Here is a 26743-nt window from a genome sequence, read left to right as displayed (position 1 = left end):
GGGAAAGCTTAGGCGGGTAATTGTTGACCCATTGTTTGCCTCAATGTAGAGGATCCATTATGCAATGTAACTGTTGATTAACGTGCAGCGGTTTGTTGTACTCGTACCCCTAGAGAAATAAAGGTGTCTCGGACTTTCTTTATGATTGGGAATCAAGCAAAGAGTAAGTAGATTCTCAAAAAAAAAAAAAAAAAAAAAAAGCAAAGAGTAAGTAAATTAAAAAACAAAAGTGATTTTGTTCTTTGCTTTCTCTTTTAGCCAAGAAAGGGTTCTTCTCTTTTCTCTTTTTCTCTTTCTCTTTTTTTTTTGGTCATAGCCAGGTGACGTTTCTTAAAACCACAAACTTAGCAAGAAGCATAAAAGACGACAAACTTGTTTCTCTGTCACAATTCGAATTTTATCATATTGCTTCTTTTTTTTCTCCTTATGTTGGTTCCGTTTTAAGTTTTTATGCCCAACTGGCCAGGGTCATTTGTCGAAAGCTCAAAACTATCCAGTGCAAGGGTCTGTTATCTTCCTAAAATCACTCTTCTAAGAACAAAAAGGGGTAGATAAGCTTTCTTTAGGAAGCCTTGAATACCATTATTTAGTTGTATGTTTGAAGCTGATTCAAGAATTTAATTTTACTAGGGAGGAGGGGGAAGGTAGGAATTTGAGAAAGAGAGATTTTTTTTCTTCAAATTTGGTGTACATCAGAAGAATTAGTGCTTTTTACAAAACTTGGCGAAGCTTCTATATAAACTTCATCTTCTTCATTGGTTTCTACATGTCTCACCAACACTACAAGAAAAATGAGCTATTGCGGCGGGCCTATTGCGGCGGGTGCAAAAACTGCCGCTATATGTCACTACGAAAAAAACGGCCTATGGCCGCGGCTAAAAATCGCGGCTACAGGTCTAAAAAACGCGGCCATAGGCTATAGCCGCGGTTTTTTTAGCCGCGTTTTATACCGCAGCCTAAAAAGCGCGACTATAGCCCTCAGAGGGTCTATGGCCGCGTTTTATGACCGCGGCCTAAAACCTTGTACTATGGCCGCGTTTTAACCGCGGCTTAAGGCCTTGCCATATGGCCGCGTTTTAACCGCGGCCTAAGTATAAATATTAGGCCGCGGTTTAAACGCGGCTTCAGGGCTAGTCCTCTGGCCGCGGTTAAAACGCGGCCTTAGGATAATCCTGCGGCCGCGTTTTAAACGCGGCCAAATTCCCACACTTTAGGCCGCGTTTTAAGCGCGGCCTAAAGGGAGGCCTTTAGGCCGCGTTTTAGACGCGGCCTAAGGCCCATCCCGAAATTGCAACGGAATTCTATAGCCGCGTTTAAAAACGCGGCTATAGGTTTTTTTTTTTTTTTTTTTTAATTTCCTATTTTTAGGCAAGCTGACACATGCAAATACAAAACGCAGCCATAATTTTGGCAAACGCTACCAAAAGAACCTGTCACACACACAATTTTCAAATTTACTCCTGTCACACACACAATTAACCAAATTTTCTCAAACACACAATTGTAATTTTCAATACAACAACATACACATGCTAGTTCTAATTGTAATTTTCATTACAACAACAAAATACAACACCAACAACATCATCAAGTTCAATACATGACTATCATCATCAAGTTCAATACAACACCAACATTGACTATCTCATCAAGTTCAATACAACACATGTGAAATCAACAAAAAAGGTAGTAGCATCCACAGTAGCACTGTGAACTCAACAAAAGCAAGGAAATATAGTGTCCCGGGAGCCTCGGCGTTGAACCTATGCAAGGAAATAGTTCTTGACCACATCTCCCGTTCATCCTCAGACTACCATGCATAAAACTATATAAATGGTCAGTTTCTCACCCATCATTATATAATCAAAAAATGAGAAATGTTATCAAACAAAAACGTAGCCGCAACCAAGAAAGCGAGCAAACTTGTTTCCTACGTAACACACTGCAAACAAAAACGAGTATAGAACGTGGTTGTTGAGAAAATGTCTACAAGATAAAATTATTAAATTTGTTACAGCTGTATGTGTTACAATTTTTTTTATATAAAAAACCATCCAAATATATAGCTCATGAAATAAGACCATACCTGGCTTATCTACATTTCCATTGACATAAGCCCAAACCCACACCTCAGGATCGTTTACCTCAACTTTTCTCCTTCAATATCTTCTCCATATATATTATATATACATATAAATCTACAGAGAGAGATGAAATGTGTTTAGTTAACATGATTACCATAAAACAACCTCAACAATGTTATCATCATACTTTTCTCCTTTAATATCTTCTCCATATATATCATATATACATATAAATCTACTTAGAGAGATGAAATGGGTTTAGTTAACATGATTGCCATAAGTGAGCTTTGTAGAGCCAGTTTAGCAATTGGGTACCAACAAATACACTATAAGCTCATGGGAATTGATTTTGTCATATTTAATTAGTTGGTACATAGGGAGGCAAAACATTTCAAAATAGACATACCTGTCAATACATAGGTGGAAGAGTCCTCTAACGATGACATTGTGATGGATCGCGTCCCTAAATATATTAAACACGTTGTATTAGTAGTACATAATAATGAGGAGCAATTACCTCGCAATTTCAGTAAAGCAACTACAACATTGAAAGTACCTGAGATAATGACAGAGTATTTAGGAATGGCTGCAATTGGTCTAAGATGTTTCTCTGAGCGGCAGCTATTGCTTCAGTGACTTCCTCCTTATGCCGCGCATGTAATTCAGCGATTTCCTCTTTATGCTTTGCATGCAAGTCGGCTATTTTCTCCTGATGCCTCTGCTCTGCCTGGGCAAGTTCGTCCCTCAACGAATTTTCCAAGTCCGTCATCTGCTGGGTCGTTGCACTGGACGATGGTGGAGTCGATGTATAACATGGCTGGGTGGCCCCACTTCTTCCTGATGGGGTTGGTCCAAAACCGACCCCTCGTACACGTCCACAACGTTCTTTCCCCATCACTTGTGCAAACGCATCAGTTTTTGACCATAAAATTCCTTGGTGACGCTCTCCTTGTAGTGAGCCCCCATTGTTTAAAATCTCATTCATTTTGCTCTGTTTTCATACAAGAACCAAAATAACATATTACTCGCTACAAGCACAATTCATGCCCAAAATATGAAAGAAATAAAGTACGATAAGGCTTACAATCTTAGCTCCCACATCAGTACTGACAGGAGTCCCATCTTTCTTGGAGTATACTTTCTGGAAAAGAACTGCACGCTCCACTGCTTGCCCACTGTCTTTTGCCTACACCATACTCAACAGTGTCATGATAATAACGAAAATTTATGTTCGTGATATGAAGCGGCATGCAATATAATGTATAACCAATTTAAATAGACACGTGAGTTGTTCTCTTTATGTGAATGCTTAGTCTGAACCGGTTTTCGGTCCCAAAGTTCTATATATTGGGTAGCTACCTACAAACATTTCCTTCACACAACTTCCAAACATTTCCTCTCTCTCACTTGTCTTTTGCTGTCACAACGTCAAAACTACGAATAAAACTAAAAATTAAATAGTTAAACACTAAAGTCATGACGAAATGATTTATATATTCCACTTAAAGGAGTCGCTTGGGTAGAATTTATACTAATGACGCAAGCAATAGTAAACATTACATACTAACTTTGTACAGTATCCTCAGATTCATCAGTAAATTGATTTTACAAAACTATTTACATTTATTACATGTGAATCTAAAATAGTAGAATATTAAACCCCTGGCTACTTGTTGTATAATGCATTTCTTACCATATTGTCTGCAATTTGGGCAAAACTTATAGGCCCTGACCTCGCTATGTCTTTCTGAAACGAACGACTTCTCTTGTTGTTATTAACTAATGTCTACAAACACATTCCCACCAACAAATTAAAATGAAACAATTAGTTACATAAACTGTACTCGGTAAATTCAAATACCCCATGATATGAATATTTTAAATAAAAGATAATAGAGCAAGAAAATGGTTGAACCTCCGTCTTTGGATCAAACCAATAGTCAACTAGATCCGCAAACTGCTGCGGCTCAGCCCATGCTGGTATTTTTGCAAGTACTTCTTCTTTGGTTGCACCTTCTGTGTACAATTTCTGTTTCAACTTGGTCCGTCGGTTCCTCCTCAGTTCCCCTAGTAGGTGCATTGCCCACGACATTTGATTAGCTGGAGGGAGAACTTCTGGGTGAATTTCCCACTTTTTCTGAAATGCAAAAACTGAGTTAGCATAGTGCAATAGTTCACCCTACTAAACATGCCATTTAGCAGACATTCAGTTGTACATAACAATTAAATGTAGCGTAATATAGCTATAGATTGAACAAAGTCTAAATTTCAAACAAAAATGAAATAGATGGTTAACTCTCATTTAATATTTTGGTACTAAACGCCATTGACTATCAAATATAAGTACCAACTAGCTAAATAACTTAACAAGAATGAGACAATCTTAATTGTAATTAATATATGTTAGATGAAAACTACGACAGGAGAAAAGTCGATTACCAATAAATTATATTAATTTTATCCTAATATTATTTTTTCTCTGGTTAATGATTAATCAAAATGCAAGAGAGAGAGAGTGTGTGTGTGGAAGTTTCCTTAATTTATTGGCTGCATGATGTTTCTAGCTAGCTAATAGGACTTGATATTTTGGTTAAGGAAGTCACGTGAAAGTTGTCATAACTTGCTTAGGCTGTGCATTGTAAAATCATGTAAGTATTGCTTGCATTTAGGTTCCTTCCTTAATAGCCTTCCCCAACTATGTGTGGCTTTCGGTTAGATGTAATGTGGGTGTTTATGTAGCCGTCCGAGTGTCTCACTTTATTAGCAAAGCCCAAGCACATTTAGTTTGTCTTATTGATTGACCAAGACCACCTCTTATTGTAGTTAGTTATTGTGCAGCAAGTTTTAAATCCTAGTATAGCTATACACAATTAAAAATGCAACTGAAGTCTAGACTTAATAGTAATGAGTACTTATCATGAAATAGACACCAAAAGTTTTAAATCCTATTGAATCTATGAAAGACATAAATATATATATATATATATTGACATGTGATCGGCAAGTGCACATCTGATTTTACATGCTTTATTAAACTTCATTGATAAATGTACATGTGAGTTGTAGTTAACTCAATTTGTAAAAGTTGTTTCCCAAAAAAAAAAAAAAAACCAAAAATGATGTTTTGACTTAATAGTCATGTTATTGATAAATGTTAATTTATATAATATTTAGGAAAAAAAAATACCAATCATGCTTGTTTTTCACATGGATTTTCCACATTGTGTTACAATGGGAAAATAAACAGATGTGTTACAACTTGACAGACTATGATGAATAGAACTAAAACTTAAATAGTTCAACACTAAAGTCATGACGAAATGATTTATATATTCCACTTAAATGCGTCACTACGGTAGAATTCGGCATGTTTCATAGTGCATTGAGCATATTAGGGCATATATATATGGTTCAGCTAACTCACAAATATGTCAAAGACAAAAACAAACAAAGTACGCCAATACCTGAATCTCTGTCCAGGCATTTGCTTTGCACTCAGGAGGGACATGCGCCCAATTCAAAGGCATAAGTGGGCAGTAGACATGGCAGATGCAAAAAGTACCCAACCACCGTACGAATGTCTGTCCGCTCTCCCCAAGCGGTTGGAATGCTGCATTTAACGGCAACTGAATTTTTTTATCTGCTGGAAGGGCCCATATTTTTCGCATTAGCGTATTCCCCCGCTTTTTTGTCCCATTACTGGAGCCGGGGGTTGCTTGACCCACATTTTCTGCCCTCACATTGCTGGTTTCTTGGGTTTGTTGGACCAAACTTTCTGCATATAGTACACTGGCATTAGGAATGAAATTTCGAAGTTCATAATTAGACAGAAGTTACTGTATATAGCTCAAGTGCACACTCTTAACATGATAGTGATGTTCATCGATAATGGCATTATTATACTTGCTTTTTAGCTTTACTTTTTTTCGTCATTTGTTTCCTTACTTTAATAATAAGTTGTTCATATTTTCATGAATTTCAAAGAAGCAATGGGCAGCCTTGCATTGTTATCTCAAGAACATAATACATTGCATGTTTCCAATCAGCTAAGTATACTAATTTTAAAATCCGGCTAATACGAGACAGGGCGAATAGTAACTTGGGAGATTATATTCTTTGTCCTTTTTCTTTTTTCTTTTTTTGAAAATAAGGGAGATTATATTCTCTATAGGTAGTTAATACTAATTGAAATTACTCATATGAGTCATTCATAGATGCATCTATAAATTATTCAATTACGATAAAGTTTTTGACATAAACGAACAATGGTAATAATTGAGTAAAATTTCCTTACTAAAAATTCATAATTTCCGTAGACACACATAATTTATTTTAAAATGTATTGCTTTTTCATATTATTTCTAAATTAGCCTAAGACTTCACACATAGACATCGTTTTCAGTTCTTCTATGGCTACAAGTACTCAAACAATGTTATGAAAATATGGTTCTAAATTTGTCATACCGTACAAATTACATGCAGTAGATGCTATCCTTAGCTAGCCCAAATACTACTACACTTTCCACCTATGAAACTCTATTAAAGTTTCAAGTACCTCACACAAATCTAGAATTTAAAGCTTACTTTCATATACATCATCTAAGTTTGTCATTCAATTCAGTCTTCTAATGTCTACGATCTTTTTAAATTAATACAATAAAGTTTACGTGTATTCTATGTAATTCTTTAATAAGTTCGTCAAACTGACATGGCATCAGTAGGTGTCCTTCAAGAGTATTATGTTGAAAATGCAAAAGTGATACGTTTATATCATTTTCGGACACTTGATGCCTAATTCTATGAAGATAAGTGGACAAATTGACGAAACGTTACATTTCAAAACACATACTACCTTGAGAAGGGGGTTGGGTCTCATCATCATCACTTGCATCCCCTAGTGTGTGGTCAGCTGCAAAGGCAGCCCGTAGATCCTCCTCCACGCGGTCTCGTGAACGCGAGGATCCATCACCAACCTCAATAACCGTCAATGGAAAGTCCCTTCGCAGTCCTGCAACCAACAGCGGAAAAATTATGCATGCAGTAGTAAATATCAAATATTACATTAACAATCAACGTGTAAACTACCTGGGGGTGTTGTACCAGCATCAGGAGCATCCGCTCGTGCGTGCGGTGTAGTATGGGCGGCTTCCAAGTTCTCCTCCCCCCGTTGTTGTGAACGTGCGGGTCCTGCGCCAACGTCTATAAGCGGCAATCGACGTTTCTTCCCCATTCCTGCATCCACAAACTTTACCACACAGAGAAAATGTTAATTATAGAATACAAAAACTTGCATACGATGTAATTGAAAAAGACAAAGTAAAATAACTCATTCTTGGTTCTGACACTATATACAAGCATACATCCAACTGTAACAGCTTTTGTTAGCCAAACACCACAACAACGACAAATTGAAACCCTAACACATGATGAAGTTATATCTAAGTTGATAAGAAATGAAATCACAGATACAATAGGTAGCAAAGTTTAGAAGGAATTCAATGCGTTATAAGTACAAATTCTAGGGAATACCAATATTAAAAGGAATTAACATATTCATCACATACTAGATAGATGCATTTCAACTAATTCATAAATCAATACACCACTAAACTATTACCCTACTCATCGTCGGTGTACTCGTCCTCGTTCTCATCTTCATTGTCGGACTCATCATCAATAAAATCACACTTGTCTAAGTTGTTTACTTCATGACGATCTCTTTCAGCAATGATAGAGGCATCAATTGTCATTCCCTCTATATCATCTCGAGCCCAACTAAGGTTCTGATTCACAACCTCATTATTGCTTATATTATACGGAACATGCTCAGAGAAACTACATGTGTCATCCTCATCACGTTGGGGACCAATACCAGCATCAAATACATCCCTAGCTTTAGTTTTAACAACAACATACCAATCCTTCTGCCTTTTATCTTCCACATAAAAAACTTGTGTAGCTTGAGATGCCAACACATATGGTTCATCAATTATGTTATCCCCACCATGTATGAAGTGTGTAAAGTTCACCATAGAAAACCCAAATTCATCAGTCCTATATCCTCTTCTATTTTGGTCATCAACCCATTTACACTTGAATAACACATGTTTTATACTGTCAGAATAGTTCAACTCGATTATATCATGTAAAACACCATAGAACGTCCTACCACCCTCAGTAACGACACTAACTCCACTATTCTGCGTTTTCTTGTTTGACTCATCATTTACACTCCTAAACTTTAAGCCATTAATGACGTAATACTTCAGCCGCTTTACATAAATATATGGCCCTTTGGACAATGCAACAAGGGTATCACTAACTCCTTCCCTTTCCCTATCAGCAGTAGTCAACGACATCACCTAACATATCCAAACATAATTATTTACATCAGTACAAGTACTCATAGGTAGGATAGTGTTACAAATGTGAGAAGTCAAAAAGTCCATACGTACGTGACCCCTAAACCAACTGCAAAACTTCTCCATGTGGTGCTTATATATAACGGCCTCGGGAACATTACGATTGTGGCCTTTTCGGAGTTCGTCCTTTATCAAACTTTCGTGCAGCCTGCGCATGCAATTCTATTAGGGTTAATAGAGCAAACGTACATTGAATTGACGTGCAATCATAGTTGTATACGTAGTACTTACTGACGAAAGTGGTTGATGTTTTCGGAATTGAATAAAATGTAGCGATGGGCTTGGGTCCACTCTCGATTGTTTAGTGCCACGATCGAAACCACCCCTGTTGACTCCTCAATCGTCCTACGAGGTCGATTGAATATAGTTTCCACTCCTTCCATATACCGTGAACAAAATGTTAAGCACTCTTCCACTATGTATCCTTCAGCAATAGACCCTTCCGGAGCAGCTCTATTTCGTACGTACGACTTAAGGCGTGACAGGTACCTATAGAGGAATGATAAGATTAATGATTGGCAAGGGTAATCTGAACTTGCACATGGAACTCATAGTTGACCAAAAAAATTACACAAGGCTTACCTCTCAATGGGATACATCCATCGGTAGTGCACTGGACCACCAATCTTGGCTTCAGCAGCTAAGTGCATGACCAAATGAACCATCACCGTAAAGAAGGATGGCGGAAATATCTTTTCCAATTCACACAATGTAACTGCAATGTCTGCCTCAATAGTCGCAATATTTGACACCGTAAGGGTTTTGGAACAAATTTCTCTAAAGAAGCAAGCTAACTTTATCAACGGCCTAGTAACATGAGCGGGCAAAGACCCACGTAAGGCTATGGGAAAAAGTTGCTGCATCAAGATGTGACTATCATGACTCTTCAAACCAGAAATCTTGCGTTCTTTCATGTTCACACGACGTGAGATATTGGATGCGTACCCATCAGGCACTGTTACGTCCTTCAAAACTTGCAAAAAACCTTCTTTCTCCGATGAAGTCATGTGAAAACAAGCAGGCGGTATGGTGTACTTATCAGCACTTTTTCGTTGCAAGTGCAGTTCACTCCTTATCCCCATGTCCGCCAAGTCAAGACGTGCCTTGTAATTATCCTTTGTTTGGTCCTTCAAGTTCAGCACTGTTCCAAGTATATTATCCATCACATTCTTCTCTATATGCATCACATCAAGATTATGTCGCAACTTGTGATCCTCCCAATAAGGCAATCTGAAAAAGATGCTCCTCTTCTTCCAACCACTCTCGTCTGGCTCCCCTCTCTTTCTTTTATTATACGCAAGTTGACATTTCCTTCCCAGACAACGTCCAAGCAAATGTTCAGTATCCAGAATAATGTTTGACGCAACCGGTGGTTCAGGAGCCGATCGCGTATCATTAGATCCATCAAATAACATACCTTCTTTCCGGAAATCGTGGTCAACATCCAACCATCGTCTATGTCCCATGTAACAAAATTTGTGGCCATTTCTCAAATATCGAGAATCAGTCTCCATAGCACAAGAAGGACAAGCTAACCCGCCTTTGGTACTCCAACCGGACAAATCTGCGTATGCAGGAAAATCATTGACGGTCCACATCAATGCTGCACGCAATTGGAATATTTGTTTTGAAGATGCATCGTACGCTTGTACTCCAACATCCCACAACTCCCTTAGTTCTTCCACTAACGGTTGCAAGTACACATCTATAGCAATCCCTGGCGAGGTAGGACCAGGAATAAGTAATGATAGAATCAAAGATGACCGCTTCATGCACAGCCAAGGAGGGAGATTGTAGGGGACCAACATGACAGGCCATGTACTGTGCCTAGAACTCATAATTCCAAAGGGGTTAAACCCATCCGCAGCTAATCCAAGTCTGACATTACGGGGGTCAGACGAGAACTGTAAATGCTTACTGTCAAACATTTTCCACGCATCTGAGTCAGCAGGATGCCGCATAACCCCATCCTCAGTACGACCATTAACATGCCATTTCATAGAAGCAGCTAGATCAGGTTCAAGAAATAATCGCTGCAATCGTGGCTTTAAAGGGAACCACCGTAGGATCTTTGCAGCTTTCTTCTTCCCCTTACTGGATGAAGCATTTTTACTAGCAACCGAAACCGGATTTGTTTTCCACCTTGATTCTTTACAACAAGGACACGCGTCAAGGTTAACATTTTCCTTCCAAAACAACATACAATCATTGGGACAAGCATGGATCTTCTCATAACCCAAACCCAAATCCCGGACTATCTTCTTAGCCTCATAATGGTCCTTTGGCAACTTAGCATCTGAAGGAAGCATATCAATCAGAACTTCAAGCAACATAGTAAATGACTTGTTTGTCCAGTCATTCAAAGTCTTTAATTGGAACAACACGACAATAGCTGAAAAAATGCTAAATTTCATACAACCTTTGTATAAAGGTTTGTCTACATCATCTAGTAGCTTGTAAAACTTCTTCGCCTCATCATTCAGACCTTCACCCAAATGTTCCGTAGGTGGAGCTTCTTCCATTGGTTCAGGTGGCATTTCATGCGGAGGGCACAAGTCATGCAACATCCCACGAAAATCACCATATACATTTTCAGATTCTTGCACTTGAGAGCTCCCACATTCGGGAGCCGTCGTGGCAACCGCCGATTCCCCATGAAATTTCCAAAATTTGTAATTGTTAAGCATCCCTGAAGCCCAACAATGATCACGGACCACATTTACTGGTTGTAAAATCAAATTCACACATTTCACACAAGGACATAACATCTTCCCATTGCGTGCGGATGGGGAGGCAAATGCCACGAATTGGGTTACACCTTCAAAGTATTCCCTTGAACCCCTCTTCTTGTCCATCCAACTTTTATCCATGGCGATATAATATTTACGGAATATGACCTACACCAAGATTTGTTAATACGAAGGTAGGATAATTATTATAATGGAGTTAGTCATCAATGATACATCTATATGACCTAATCTTTTTGTATTCGCATAAATTCACTAAGGTATTTACAAACTAAGCTAAAATAAGGAATATATTTGTATAAGCTTATATTAATTTGGCAGTTGGTTTGGAAAATATTTTTAGTTTTCCTCACATATAGCTAATCAAGTAAAAAATGTGCTATGGAGGATTTGGATGAGGTGGATGCTTAACTTGTTTATTTTAATAAATTTTTTTTTTATACATCATTAGAAAAATGTCACAATATTATTTCATTAGACACATATACTAGAAAATTAATGGAAGTAGATGGAAAGACTAATATTGTTTATTTTTTAAACTTTAAGCACTAAAAACACTCATCAACTTCAAATATCACTAAAAGCACTCAATTTTATTTTTAATTTTTGGTGAGAAACAGAGCTCTAATCTACTTTCTTAAATTAATGACCAGATTTTAGTAATCACACATAGCTAATCAAGTAAAAAATTAAAATATATAATATAGGAAAAACTACTTTATCAATTCCAAAATTTATTGAGCCTTTTTTCCTTAATTACGACAACAGAATACTAAAAGAGTATCTAACAAAACCTATCCTGATTAATAAAGTAGCAATGTTAATATAGTATACTATTATCTAATACCAATCACTATGAACACTCTGCTGATGTTGTCCAATGAAAACCAGCATAATAGAAACAACCACGAAAAACACAATTTTCATGATAGATTCCTTGTCAAGGTATTGGCTTGCCCGATTGACACCACTAGTTGGACAGCTCGAAAAGAAGCTTTGCAAGCTATCCATATGCCATGCAAGAAATCCCCCAATGAGTAAGATGCCCAAGGCAGCAAGCTTAAACTCAGCTGGAGCAAATATGGTAAAGTAATCAAAAACCATGCACCATGGCTTGATGATTGCTAAGATTAGCACCACTCCTATAGCTATAATCACTGAATAATGAGACCATTAAATTAATATGGAATTCATATAACTTGCTAATATCTAAAGCCACACTGTTTTTTATGGTTATAGGGGTACACATATGCAAATCCACTATACATAGATGACCCAAAAAAAGAGGCACCAGAGCTTACCTTGTCGAGAACCAACTTGACTATTGGCTCTCTGAGCTGAAGTTCTGCTGTCTGAAGGTCTTTCAGCAACCCTGAAATGAATATGTGCACATAAGAACCATACCAGAACAACAACAAGTTATAAATAAAAAGACATAAGTAACTGCAGAAAATGAAAGTACCATCATAATGCAGTAACATTCAAATTTATTTATTTTATAATTAAGCCCAGGAAGTACAAAAAAACACATGATTTTACTTGAGCAACACATGATTGTCCAAAGGATGCTGCCTAAAACAGTCAACCACTCATATCAAGACTGGAAAAAAATTACTTAATTACACAAATAGGCCTTTCAACACCATCAAAATTTCTACCATTCGTCTCTCACGAAACAGTCCACAACACACAAAAGGGAGTAGCATTCCAAACCCAAAAATCCACAATATTTTGCGTAAATTTCTAAAGATAAGGATTACCTAATGGCCCTGCGTTTTGTAGTGGATAGTGGCTGATGACTTTATGTGGACTAAAAACTTTGAAGTTCTTATAAAAAATAATAATAATAAAAATAAAAATAAAAATAAAAAAATAAAAAAAATAAAACTTTGAAGTTGGGTGAGGGGAGATTATGGATTTGTAGGCCTTCCAGTCCATATCCATAGAGAGGTACTGACTTAATTGGATTGAGCCTTGATATGGAAACTTTTTTTTTTGTTTTTTTTAGAAAGTTGATATGAAAACTTACTAAACGATAACTTTTAAATTCAGAGAAACTCTAGAATTAAAAATAGGCAATCTTGAGCCAAATCCTATTTTACAAAAACAAATAAGAATTCAGAAGAAAGCGAGAATAAAAAAATGATAAGTGCAGAGACTCAATGGAAATCGTTCTAACAAGTAGACCCATACTATGGCCTCGTTTTTAAAACGAGGCTTTAGTCCGTCTGGGGCCGCGTTTTTATAAACGCGGCCCAAAAAAACGCGGCCTAATGGGCCCGCATTTTGTAGTAGTTGTAAGAATAAAGAAAACAAACAAAAATCGGGCATAAAAAAATAGCATTGTCAAAATAATACATGAAATCATGGCTACGACAAAGGAGATAGGTACGAGATGTCGACCTATGGTTATGGAAAGGACAAATGAACGTACATGGATGATGGACCTTGTTGCTTTGGATGTGAGATTTGCTAGCTAAAGCTTTGTTCTAATAATAAATTGTAAAAGAAGGGAATGAAAGCAGTAGTGACCATTAACGTGACAAAGCTAACAAGGCCATCACAGCCAATTTCCTTATTCTTGTTTTCGGGTGCTATGTTATGTTATGTAAAGCATCTTTCTTTGCTTTAAGCACAAGATCAACACCAACACCTCCTCCAACTCCAACTCCAACCCCTATCAATCATGCACAGTCCCACACTGTGTCATACACTGTACATCATCTTCTTTTATAATAATAATAATAATAATTCCATAAGATTATCTATTTGGCCTCGTTATTAATATTAGGGCAGTTTTAGACGTGACATGTGGAGCAGAAAACGGAGAAGAAATCGGCGGTCTTTCTAAGCTCCTCTTTTTCAATATCATAATGGTCTACGTACATACTTTATGACTTTATCATTGTTTCTCATATCTTTTTGATAAAACCATTGTTTATCATATCTAAACCGTCTATAACTGTAAAGTTTTTTTTTTTTTGTCCAACGTAAAAGGTGTTGTCCAACGTAAAACTCGTTTTCCTTTTCTTATGGGTAGATGAAAACTAGACATTTTAGAAGAAATTATTACAGCAAAAAACAGAAGAAAAAATTATTATGTCCTAGCCTCCAAATTAATAAAAGGCTATCATTTAAGCAAATGTAATATCATTTAGTAATTTTTTAAGTCTTTTTTTTTTTTTGGTTAAGAAGCTGACTCGCAATTATTCTTATCCCAAACAAAAGATATAAAAAGCATACAATTATTGATTTTGATCTTACATGGCCCACTCTCAATTTCGGCATGTCTAGGTGGGAAGTTAATGGAATCGACATTTTGATGTGAAGCCACTGCATTATGTTGACAAATTTTATGCAGACACAAAATAATGATTGTTTTGGGGCCAGTGGCCACTATAAGTCGACAATATTTTTGGTAAACCAACTAGACTTCATTCTACTTATAGCAATGTTACGTCCAAAAATTGAATTACCCTCTGTGGTACACCAGTTTTCAGCATCTTATTATAAGTTTTTATCTTTCTGTTGGTCTTAATTACGTTTGAGGATACAAGGTTGTTCAGTAAAATAGAGTAGGGGACCATCAAGTGACGATGGTGATAGGGAAAATATAGGATTAAGACTGCTGAGTTCTAATTTTAATATTATTTTTTTAAATCAGATTGGGTCCAGTTTTTGTTTTCTGTGTATACATAGTTATCGAAAAAATCATATATTTTTACGCAACTTTACATGACCTGATGTGTATAAATTTTAAAGTTAAATTGACTAAAATGTGATCATTTTTTCTATTATACAAGTACTAATTCAAGTGCTCTAAGTGCCCTAATTACGTTTTAATTAATTTCAGGGTCTAATAGAATCAGAGAAATTGGACAACAGTACAAAAATTTCCAGACAATCCACCAGTTTATTACATTAGTCTTATCCAAAAAATTATGACCGCTGATTAAACAAACAAAATCCATTGTAATCAAACAACCTCCACCAATCATTTTCAATATCGGGGAAAAAAAATCAAACTTAAACCCATATACTAATTCCAAATAAGACTAAGTCTTTTACTTCAATTAATTCAAAATACCCACTAAATTCAATCAAACACAAAAGCAAAGAAAGAACTCACTTTTGGGTGGAAGAACTCGCGGCGGAACAGACGAACGGTAACGGCGTTGTTAACGGCGGAGGAGGCGAAGGAGGAAGAAGAAGAAGAAGCAGAGTCCTGCAAAAAACAAGAGGGCCAACCCTTCAAAACCCTTGGACCCCACAAATCACGGCGGCGTCGATGATATCGAAGGGATCTACAGCATCGAAACGCCACCGCTGGTTTGGAAGAGAGGGTCGATCGGAGGGAGGGATATGGTGGAGGTCGGCGGAGATTGTGGTGGAGGCTAGGAGCTGTGTGTGACCACGGTGCTGTTTTTTTTTTTTTTTTTTAGTGTTTGCAGTGCTGTTTGAGGGCTGAAGTTGAGAAGGTCTGAGTGTTTGAGTGCTGTTTGAGGGTTTGCGTTTTACTGCTTCAGCTTTTAAAAAAAAGGTCCTTAGGCCGCGTTTTTAAACGGGGCCATAGCTTAGGGGCTTGGGCCACGTTTATAAACGCGGCTTTAGACCCTCTCTATGGCCCCGTTTTTAAAACGGGGCTTTAGCTATTCTGGGGCCGCGTTTTAATAAACGCGGCCCAAAAAAACGCGGCCTAATGGGCCCGCGTTTTGTAGTGTGTCCAATTTTGCCACCCCTACTTAGCTATGAACTTGAAATATGAGCTTTGATGGAATTGGTTCTTGTTGTTTCAAATTGGGATTCATTTAGGGCTTAGTTGGGTGTTTTTGAGGAATTTCTGTTAGCAAAATTGGATAAAGGTTTTGCAGTTATGAAACTTGCCAGAACAGAGTCTAAACTAAGAAATCAAAGATTTAGTATGAGAACAGGTTTTTATAAATTGTATTCCTTCCTTTGATACTTGGCATTTACAAAGAACTAGGTTTCATCTTTTAAGAAAAGCAGAAGTACATGATTTAGATTGAGGTCTTTATTAGTTTTCAATAATTGGCTGAAAGACCTTCCTTTTTGATGTACAAATTGGTCGTTCCATGGATGATTGAGCAATGTTACCTGCCTTTGTTATCATTGCTGTCTTCTAATATCTGAACCTTTTCATATAGCATCTTTTTTCTTTCAATTTTTCTTGCTTTTCGCTCACTTTGAAATCACTTTTTCTTTCAATTACTATGATGTTATCCCAGTTTTTCATGACTAGTAAAATGAATTGTGACCCTTAAGTGGTTCTTGCTAATATATATTTTTTGATAGGTAGTTCTTGCTAATATTAATTGTGGAACCCTTCCTTTATATCTTGAATCTGTTAAAATCATTGGGGGTATTTCTTTCATGAACATTGCTTTCTAATCATCATTGATATTGTTGTACATAGACATGACTTTGGAACCAATAATAAGTCTCAAATCATCTTTGTTGTATTGAAAATCTCCTTGTGTAAAGCAGTAGCCATTTCAAGTCATTGGTGGCTACAGCAGTGGCCAGTGAGATTGAGGTGTAGTCTTAGCCTTCAGTTAATAAACTGTTTAGATGTATGATTAATGAAAGGAAAAGGAATTCATTTTAGTCTTATCCATTTTGGATGATGGCAACTAGAGAGAGAGAGCTGATGATGACTTTGTGATTTGTATGGTATTGTATATTTGTAAATCTCCCTCTCTATTTCTCTTTTCATATTTTAGCTTTGTAATTTCACTTCTTCTTCTTCTTCTTCTTCTTATTATTTTTATTATAGTCTTCTTGGCTTGTCTGCAATGATTGCAATCAAAACTAGATATATGAACTCTGTTGTGCTTTTTTTGTTCTTTTTGAAATTGTGGGTATCTTGAATTTGATATTGAGGAAAGGTGTGTAGATATATTTGCTAGGAAATTAACAAACTTTTGGTATCATTCTCTTTTTTTTAGAAACTTGAAGGCACCAATAATGGCTGAAATGTTCAATTGCACTAACTAATGACTTCTTGTTTTGGAGATGATGATGAAGAATAAAATGTATCAAAACTTTTAATTCTTAGACAGATTTGGTCTTTGTACAAAGTGTGGTTGTTGATATCTTTTCTCTTAAACAATAATTGACATATCGGCTGTTTGTATGCAACCCCTAATCTGATAAGTAATCTTTTTTTTTTTTTTTTTTTTTGTTTGAGAAGATTACACATCATTGGTGTAATCTCAATATTGAAATTGATATCATTGGTGTTAATTTTTTAACATAATTTAAGGCCTAAGATGATAAATTTAAGCAGTACCTTTTATATTTAAATATCAATTAAATAAATTTATTTGATACCAACCAAATCAAGGTTAATTTGATGAATTAATTAATACTAACAAAAGAAGTTAATTTCATATAAAGAATCGAATATATCATATAGTTCAAGCATAAAATTTAACAAAAAGAATCAAAATTATTATTCTTTTGGGAAGGAGGTATACTTATTGATACAAATCTAAGGGTAGAACTCATCTTTGAAAACCAACATGTAAGGGAGGGTACCTAAGAACTTATATACACATGATTAAGCTTGCACTTATCCTGGATAGGCGATGCATTGTTATTGTTAGCCCAAACTATTTATAGTTTTCAATAGGATTGAGTTTCTATATCTAGTATTTTGGAAACCTTTTTGGAGATAAGAAAAAATAGTGCACAACCCTTTTTGGTTTTTTTAAATCACTTATTATCACACAATTTTATAAAATGCCAAATGTACTATCATTTTTTTTTTACATAAAGCATACATATAGATGTGTTAATAAATGTGATTGGTGAACTTAAACTACTTAATAAATAATTCTTTTTTCTTTTTTTGGGAATTGGTGACATGATACATTATTTTGTAAGTTTTATATAATACAATTTGTAACATCTCTAGCATCACTCTACAATTTTGGGTCTTACGTTAACGGGACAAACCTTAATATCTTATTAAGAATCTATTTGGAATTTGTTTATTTTGCTGAAACTAAAAACTTCTTGCTAAAAATACTGTAGATAAAGGTAAAAGTTAGTTGAAATAATACAGTAAGACCCATAAATAGTACTAAAAAATGTAATGAGACCATGAATAGTAGTAAAAATAAGTTAAATAGTAAAATAAGTTGGCAAAATTATTCATACCAAGCGAACACTTGAGAGAAAATATTTATTTTATGGGGCTTAGGCCTAGGCGCCCCTGGGCTGCCACTGTATTCTAGTTCGTAATTAGAGCAGCGTATAAGAGTTGATTCCAAGTATCAGGTACTCCGGCTAGGCACCAATGGCTGCAATCCATGCTCCTGTGTCCATGTCCATAAAATGATGGATGCCCATCTTTTCTTAGTTGTGATAGGGTTGTAACATTGAGCAGGTGGACCGGCTTCGACATGGTGCTTAGCACTTTCTCTAGCAGCTGCTGTGCCGGATGTGGGCCTCCTCGATAACTATGGTGAAGCAATGGTTGTGTTTGCCCCGCACATTGATTTGCATGTGGTTGGCCCCAGAAATATCCGCTGGTTCAATAAAACATACATATAAATATAAGACGAGAGGCAATTTTTTATTTTATTTTTATTGTTTTGAGGATGTACAATATATAACTTATTGATTAAGAGTGAGTGAGTGAGTGAGTCTATATAGGATGGTTATAATGTCTTTTCTCTTTACTCCAAAACATTGAACTTTCACCTAGTGCCGGCTCTATATATAAAGCAACCAATGCGGTCGCCTAAGACCCCAAGTAGAAAAAAGGCCCCCAAATTTTAATTAATAGAGGTTTTTTAAAATATTATAATAGTATTAATTAAGTCCAAATATTAGTCAATGAATAAAATAATATTTTTTTATCAAATGAAAAAAAAGAAAAAAAATGTTACGTTCAAAACATTTTTCACAACACTTTCAAAATAAATCCTAAGAGATAGGTTGTTACACGGTATTATTGATGATAAAAAATTAATTTCAATGGTAAGTTCAAATTAGAACCAATAACAAATTAACACCTAAGATTTGTTATGAAAATATTATGAATATAGCTTCTAAAAAAAAAAAAAAAAAGAGCAATACAAAAAAGAAAATCACAACATTTTTCACGAGTTGAGTTGACAAACTTTTACTAGTTTTTATCTATATCCTCCACTAACATTACTTTTTTACTTACCATTATCAAATTATCAATCTGCCACGTCAATAGATGTGAAAAGTTTTGTCGAATTTTTTGTCTATAGACTTTCAAAAAAAAAATCTACATGATTCATGTTAATTAATAGTAATTTTGCATCTAAAATAAGATAATTGAATTTAAATTTTAAAAAAAATCATATTTAAATATATAAAATGCCTCAATTTTAGTTTTTGCCTTAGGCCTCCAAATAAATTAAGCCGCCCCTGCTTTCACCACAATGAAGTGTACAGATATTAGCTGTGGCCAAATCTAAAGCTAGAAGTAATTTTGTACCTTATTTTTTTAAAGAAAAAAAAAAAAAAAAAAACCATGCAAGTAAGGGTCTTACTTTATATGATCAGGAGAAACACCTTGGAAGAAGACCTTGGTTTTTTTGGGGTTGACATTGGAGTCTATCCATTTAGCCCATGTATTCAACGCTATCTTGTATGCAACGAATCGATTCAAGTTTCTGTAATTCTTACCCCCTACTTGAATAAAATCCCATCTGCATCATAGTCCCAAAATAATTATTCAGGAATAGAATAGAAAAGCCAGTAAGTAATAACTTCAACATAGAGTTCATGCTCAAAAATTATAAACAAAATTAACAATATGGGACGGTTCAACATACGGTGTTTCTCTTCCCGTGTGAGTCCACCAATGCCATGAATTGAAGATCAATACGTCTATTCCTTTCCATACTTTTGCACTTTTTTTGATCGAGTCCAGTTTAATAGCACGCCCCTTGCTTGTGCGTTTAATATCAACAAGTAATGGGTTACGGTCGAACAACACTTCAACATTGTAGGCCTGAAAATTGTGGAATGTGTTATGGTGGAATTATAGAATCGAACTTCTAAAAAATTTGGAATCATATAGAATTTAGATTTTCATACAGATAATAATTTCGTGAAGAGGTGAGATTAAGTTCTAAGCTATCTTAAAATGTAAAAGTTCTAAATTTAAACGTGATAAGAAATTGAAATCAGCCTTTTGAATCTAACATTTGCTTATTTTCTTTCTTTGTTTCAAGAATTATGAATAAATCATCCAGACCCCATATTATAGAAAAGTAAACTTTTTTATTAAAGCCATTGTCATTTTTTAAGAATGATTAACTTTCTTTTCAGTTCACTTTTTTCCCCCCTTTTTGCCTCTATTTGTCCTTGTATCAAGCTTGTGAGGGAAACCAGAAATTTGAGTAGTACCTTCTATCCACGTATAAATGATTGTTATAAACCATCTTTATGTTTTCTTATTCTCAAAGTAAAGCTTCTACCTATGCAGTTGTACATAGCTGGAATATTAACACATACAAAAGAGTTTATAAGAATAAATTATATTGATTTGATTTTAAAATATGTTAACAGCTATATATAGCATACTAAGGTTTTTACCAAAATTATTTTTCTCAACAAACAAAGTTACAAATGGAAATAATCAAATTGAAATAATCAAATTAATACTAACTTGTTTTATTTGAACGGGTAGTTTACAACTTTACATACTTTGTAAGAAGTATGTATGTCACTTTAACATGTTGTTTGATATATTTATCAAAGCTAGAGTTATAGAGATTACAGAATAGTGGCAAAATTATTTAACCTGATTTAGACATCTTAGTTATCCCTTTCTTCACAATAAATAGGAGGACATCTATTTCATGTGATGTAACATTTCTTAAAGTTACGGCATATATAACTTAATCTCACCGGGAATGTGAATGTGGAGATGTACCCAATCCTGGTCAAGCTGTATCTGGCCGCTGGTACAGCTCTATGAAGCATGCAAGTGAGTGATTGCCATTGGTTCAAACTCAACGAGTCCCCCACAAACATTATTCTTTTTCCTCTAAGTCTTGACAACAAATATCGACCATTGAATCTACATGAACAAATTAATTAAGCGGCGTCCAATTAATTAAGGTGTCCATGATTTTATGTGTATAAACTTTCTTCTCTGTTTTGGCTTGGATATAGATATAATATCTATTTGAGGACAAATTAGACTGTCGATAGCAACTTAACAACATGATTGTTTCTCTATTCGAAGAAGTTATTAAGCATTAGGTCATCGTTGGATGTGAGAGTCCAACTGCATAGGACCCCCTAGAACATGTTATGATTCCTTTTAGGTATGAGATTCTCACACCCTATCTTATACACAAATCAATTTTCTGTTAATATGAGTCGTTATAACGTAATTAGCAAACTAGTCTATGCTAGTACATCAATATTCTACAATTTTTCTTTTTGCCTTTTTTTGTTTTTTCTATTGGAAATTAATTTGCTATAGATAAAAGTTAACAAGCCAACACAAAATGGTGCCATGAGACTTCTCATATCTGAATATCCTAGATTAACAGACCATATTTTCCTTCTCAAAAAAAAAAAAAAAAAAAAAAAAAAAAAAAAAAAAAAAAAAAACCAGACCATACGTTAGCATCCTAATAATAAAATGTCCTTTGCGCATGCTAAATCTCATTTTCACCAGATTTTATTTATTATCCGATCGTAAACTCAAGTTTTGTATATAATTTTGAAATAAAAATTTAAAAAAAATTATATAAATGAGATAGTTATTAATTTTTAATAATTTTATATTTTACAATTATAGAGGGCATAAGAAAACCATATAATTTAACCATAAATTTATAATAAAATGAAACAGATCCAATAAAAGTTATCAAGGGGAACTAATTAATGTAACACTAAGAAAAGTTACAATAGCTGCAACAACTAACATGTGTGACTAAAACTTGATAAAGAAAAAATAATATTCTATTTTTCCAAAATCGTGGGGTATTCATGTTTGGCTAATTAATGAAATTCAAAATGTAATTCAACCATAGAAGAAGAAAAAAATGATATGCAATTGTCTGACATCACACCCCACAAATTCTCAAAACAACTTAAGGTTGAGTAAAATATGGATGCTTAACAACTAATTAAATTATGGAAGAAAAGGCACCATATAGAGAACAGAATCATAATCATTGTTGTTAAGCGTAGCGTGATGATGAAAAAGACCATGTAAAAGCCTAATTATGAGGTTGGGTGAAGTGAATAGAANATTACATTATGTTCCTCTCTCTCTCTCTCTCTCTCTCTCTATATATATATATATATATTTATTGTTGAAGATATGAGTTGCTATTCATGGTATAATAATAAAAATAAAACAAAATAATTAAACAATTCAGTGGTGTATTCCTAGACATGCAAATGTAACTAGTTTTACAATATTGTGTATGAGCAATTTTTCTACTCTACCTTAATCTATGTGTATGTGTATGTAAATTTCACTCCTGAAAACTTGAACCCCGACCCTTCACCACCATCTATCCTACAAAAATTTTGTACTTGTGGAGTGACCATTACACCAAAGTTGTGTGGTGGTGTGTATGAGCAAATTAATCTGAGTTACGCAGAAGAAGTACCAATGTTATGTTATCTTCAGTTGTAACTAGTCTTACAATATTCCAACTTAATTAACGATAATAGTAATTATTAATTAGTGAAGGAAAACTCTATCAAACTCTGATTAATAGGGAAACATCAATTAGCTCTCATGAATGAAGGCTTTTAACTTTTATAAAGAAACCCATAAATCAAATAAATACTAGGATATCAAGTAAGATTCGACATCGACCCAACAATATAAATGAAAGGTAAGCTTTTAACTCAACTAAACTACGGTCCACTCGTGCTCATTCACTCTGTGACTTTTCCCAGGATTTGCTTATATGCCTCTAGTGATCTATACCTACATTGTCGTATTCTTTGTTCTCATTCGGCTAGCATTGTCTCTGTTCATTTAAACACAATTGTCCTATTCCCATAGACCAATCATACAGAGGCAAAAAGCCATTAGAGCATCCGTAGCAGCCGTGGCAAAAATTTTGCCATTTTACCACATCAAAAGCCTACTTTATTATTTTACCACATCATTTTACAACATACCATTTATCAGATGTTCTATATTTCAATTCTATACATTAAAATAATATTTACTACCCATTAAAATAATATATTATCTCTACCCCATTATCATCATCAACAGCAACAACATCACCAGCCCAACCACCAGCCACCAATATCCACGGCCACAACAACTCCAACAGCCACCACCAGCCACCAATACCAAATAAAGAAAAAAAAGCTTCATACCCCTCATCTGGGGGTTTGAATGAAAAGCATAAGCAAATCCAAGAACTGAAAAATAACAAGATTGCACCAAAAATTAAGCTCAACACAGACAAAATCCTTCAGAGCTAAGACTCACATCAGAATTTGCATATGCATAGCACAACCCAATCAAAACCCTTGAGAATCAAAGTAAACCAACATCAAAAAAATTGCATCAAAATTGCGAACAGCCTAAAATAAAATCATTGACCCATATTAGAAATTGCATCAAAATTATCAAGCAACCAAGCAAAAAATGAAAATTCTTGAAAAATAAGCAAAACCCACATCAGAATTTGCATAAAAAATCATCCAGAAGCAAAAATTCTTCAAAATCAAATCAAACCCACATCAGAATTTGCACAGTCAAACTGATCATGACGAACACTCCGGCGGCGGACCTCGCCCTCACAAACCCAAGCATGATCGTGATGAACACTCCGGCGACGGACCTCGCCCTCACGAACCTCGCTTACTGCTCGCACGCCCATCTTCATGGCTTCGCTGCTTACTGATCGCACGCCGATCTTCATGGCTTCACCGTCCCTGGCACCAAGCTCTACCTTGCCTCCATCGCTGATTCCTCCATCGCCGATTCCTTTGTCCTTCGCCAATTCCTTTGTTCTTTCTGGGTTTTTTTTTGAACTGGGAATTGGAGTTTGATTTGAGGTGCAAAGAGAGAAGAAGGAAGATTTTGGGGTTTGATTTGAGGTGCAAAGAGAGAGAAAGACGTTTGAGATTGAGGGAGAGGAGCTGGGAATCTGATCTAAAGAGGAAAGAGCACCGGTTGGGAGAGAGGGACAAATCGTGAGGAGAGAGAAAAGTCGAATAAAAAATAATAAACGCATATGCAACATTTCGTCCGTACCGTGGTATATTTGTAACGTTACTGTTCAATGTTGCAAAAATTATAAGATTTAGAACATCTGATAAATGAGGTTGTTTGGTGTTTGGTGTGCTAAATGTGCCAAATATTTGGCATTTGGCACATTTGGCACATTTAGCACATCTAGTGTGGATGCTCTTAAGATGTCTAGAATTGACTTAAAAGTGGCCCCAAATTTACCATTGTAACAAAATATTTTTGAACCAACCAAAAAAGAAAACTAAAAAATCTCTACAAATAATCTTATGTCGTGAGGAAGGCCGGCCAAATTTCATTCATCCATTTGTAAAACAGATTTTTATTATAAATAAAAATAAAAAATAAAAAAAGAACAAAGAAACCATACCAAATTTTAGGAAAAAAATAAGCATCCATAGCTATCTCTTATAAAAGTAAATTGGATTGGATAAAAAGCATGCAAACATAACTTTAAAATAAGTGAAAAGAAAAAGATAGGTAGAAAAGGGCTATATATATATATATATATATGTACCTTGGTAAGTTGCAGCCAGTGGGTTGCCATCTATATTTGAGATAGTTTTTGTCTGGGCGACCATTCTTTTGGCAATCGAATTCACTCTCAATGAATGGACAGCTTGATGCATCATAAAGAGGGTATGATCTATCGAAAACCCATTTCCCTGTGTAAAAGTCACAACCCCTCTTTACAACTCGTCCCACCTTGTAAGAATGCTCACAATGTACATGGTGCAAAAGATTAAGTAGCAGCAATGCAACACATAAAGAAAAGGCTCCCATAATCATGGGAAAAAGAATATTTGTTTTTTGGGAGAAAAGGCTCTCACATGAGTAATGTTTCGTACACAACCATTTATAGAAAGGTGGGCATGCATGTGTGCTTTGTTGTAATAATTTTTCGGAAGACTAAAAGAAAAAATGTAAGAAATAAACAGAGCAAAAGAAATGCGATCTGAATGATTGAATATCCTCCAAAAATAGAATGGAATATATTATTTGATTGAGAGATGCTAGATTCACAATAATATCATAATATTTTCACAACAAATTCTAAATGGCAAGTTGTTATTGGATGTTACTTATAGACAAATAAGTAATTTTAGTAATAGATCCAAATTTAGAACTAATAACAAGTTGCCACTTAGGATTTATTGTGAAAATATTATGAAAATATTGTGTAAGTAGCATTTCTTTTATGGATTTAGAATTTGCTTAGCAATAAAAGTACACAAGAACAAAAGAGATTTATAAATAACTAATGGTATTATGCAACAAAAATATTGGAATCAGTCTTTTCAAATACAATTTAAAAATAAGACTATCTACCATGACCTCTCAACCCCTACAAAAGTGGAAGTTATGTACACCGAGTACCAACTTTTTGTTGTGCACTATAAATAACTTGCCAGCATGTAAATGCTTTTTGTTGCGAACTATAAATAACTTGCCAAAATGTAAATGCTAAATATGTAAACTAATGTGTTGGCAAATAAATATTCAAAATAAAAGGTTATCTGAAGTTTAAGCTAATAATTTTGCTCCACACATTTTTTCCTAAATTGTAATAAAACTATAAAAGGTCTTGCTATGTGGCATATTCATTTTCTTTATATATATATATATATATATATAAACAATAATGATACAAACACAATTTTTTTTTTCACAATAAATTTTACAATAGTTAAAGCATATGATTGTAAGAGGTGGACACAACTAGCACTCATGGACCAATTACTTTTTCTTCACCAGTCACTGTTGATCATTTTAGCAATTGTAAAATTTGTTGTCAAAAAAAAAAAGTGTCCATAACATTATAGATAAGAAATTAAATTCTATAAGGATGGGGTATAAAACCTATGTTTTACACCATCCAATAAGTGATTGCCACATTAGCATTTTACTTATAATTTATTAAAATTCAATACATCCTACCACACCTAATAACATCTCGATAGATTTCTAATTTGGTTGGATTTATATATGGGTATTAGAATTGATTGAGTGTGATTGTGTTTATTCTTAAATATGTGATAAGATGATGTGGCATGTTGGGATTGGAGGGGTAAAACATGGGTTTTACACCACGTCCTTATAGAATTTAATCTCTATAGATAAAATAATAATAATAATAATAATAGAATACCATTCATTTAACCTTCAACCTTAGCAAAATCTTAATAATTTGTGTTTTTACTTTTATTATTCTTTTTTATTCCATAAAAAATAATG

General features: G+C 34.9%; 3 protein-coding genes across 4 annotated transcripts; all 3 read right to left on the bottom strand.

Moving 5' to 3' along the window:
• Window positions 1-2269: 2269 nt before the first annotated feature.
• Window positions 2270-7326, bottom strand: LOC136062968 (uncharacterized). Its single transcript, XM_065762744.1, has 9 exons — window positions 7170-7326; window positions 6937-7092; window positions 5549-5859; window positions 4000-4221; window positions 3778-3870; window positions 3169-3270; window positions 2641-3075; window positions 2491-2547; window positions 2270-2319 (listed from the first exon to the last, which is right to left on the bottom strand). The coding sequence occupies exons 1-8, from the start codon at window positions 7312-7314 to the stop codon at window positions 2518-2520; spliced, it is 1494 nt and encodes a 497-aa protein (XP_065618816.1). The 5' UTR covers window positions 7315-7326; the 3' UTR covers window positions 2270-2319; window positions 2491-2517.
• On the bottom strand, window positions 7240-11383 carry LOC112016730 (uncharacterized). The gene is made up of 5 exons (XM_065762738.1): window positions 9089-11383; window positions 8738-8995; window positions 8540-8654; window positions 7702-8446; window positions 7240-7329 (listed from the first exon to the last, which is right to left on the bottom strand). The coding sequence occupies exons 1-4, from the start codon at window positions 11374-11376 to the stop codon at window positions 7703-7705; spliced, it is 3405 nt and encodes a 1134-aa protein (XP_065618810.1). The 5' UTR covers window positions 11377-11383; the 3' UTR covers window positions 7240-7329; window position 7702.
• Window positions 11384-18383: 7000 nt separating this feature from the next.
• Window positions 18384-25384, bottom strand: LOC111999775 (protein trichome birefringence-like 43). Of its 2 annotated transcripts, none has more exons than XM_024031886.2 (5): window positions 25026-25384; window positions 21172-21343; window positions 20091-20269; window positions 19806-19964; window positions 18384-18806 (listed from the first exon to the last, which is right to left on the bottom strand). In XM_024031886.2, the coding sequence occupies exons 1-5, from the start codon at window positions 25295-25297 to the stop codon at window positions 18509-18511; spliced, it is 1080 nt and encodes a 359-aa protein (XP_023887654.1). In that variant the 5' UTR covers window positions 25298-25384; the 3' UTR covers window positions 18384-18508. The 2 variants fall into 2 exon arrangements, with proteins under 2 accessions (XP_023887654.1, XP_023887655.1); XM_024031887.2 differs by having other exon boundaries at window positions 18609-18806; window positions 19828-19964.
• Between the last annotated feature and the right edge of the window lie 1359 nt (window positions 25385-26743).

Source organism: Quercus suber, unplaced genomic scaffold (genome assembly GCF_002906115.3).
Source record: "Quercus suber isolate HL8 unplaced genomic scaffold, Cork oak 2.0 scaffold_20, whole genome shotgun sequence".
Taxonomy (NCBI): Eukaryota; Viridiplantae; Streptophyta; class Magnoliopsida; order Fagales; family Fagaceae; genus Quercus; species Quercus suber.
Note: the sequence above shows the minus strand (reverse complement) of the source record. Positions and strands in the feature narration are given on the sequence as shown.

What these genes read in the sequence shown, in the direction of transcription:
- LOC111999775 (XM_024031886.2), bottom strand. Translation starts at nt 25,297, where the DNA reads ATGATTATGGGAGCCTTTTCTTTATGTGTTGCATTGCTGCTACTTAAT. An exon ending in ACTGGCTGCAACTTACCAAG is followed by an intron (nt 21,344 to 25,025) that starts GTACATATATAT and finishes TTGTTCATGTAG; the next exon opens with ATTCAATGGTCGATATTTGT. An exon ending in GTTTCTCCTGATCATATAAA is followed by an intron (nt 18,807 to 19,805) that starts GTAAGACCCTTA and finishes TTATTGAACCAG; the next exon opens with CGGATATTTCTGGGGCCAAC.
- LOC112016730 (XM_065762738.1), bottom strand. Translation starts at nt 11,376, where the DNA reads ATGGATAAAAGTTGGATGGACAAGAAGAGGGGTTCAAGGGAATACTTT. An exon ending in TGGATGTATCCCATTGAGAG is followed by an intron (nt 8,996 to 9,088) that starts GTAAGCCTTGTG and finishes ATTCCTCTATAG; the next exon opens with GTACCTGTCACGCCTTAAGT. An exon ending in GCAGTTGGTTTAGGGGTCAC is followed by an intron (nt 8,447 to 8,539) that starts GTACGTATGGAC and finishes TGGATATGTTAG; the next exon opens with GTGATGTCGTTGACTACTGC.
- LOC136062968 (XM_065762744.1), bottom strand. Translation starts at nt 7,314, where the DNA reads ATGGGGAAGAAACGTCGATTGCCGCTTATAGACGTTGGCGCAGGACCC. An exon ending in TGCTGGTACAACACCCCCAG is followed by an intron (nt 7,093 to 7,169) that starts GTAGTTTACACG and finishes TGTTGGTTGCAG; the next exon opens with GACTGCGAAGGGACTTTCCA. An exon ending in GGTTTGATCCAAAGACGGAG is followed by an intron (nt 3,871 to 3,999) that starts GTTCAACCATTT and finishes ATGTGTTTGTAG; the next exon opens with ACATTAGTTAATAACAACAA.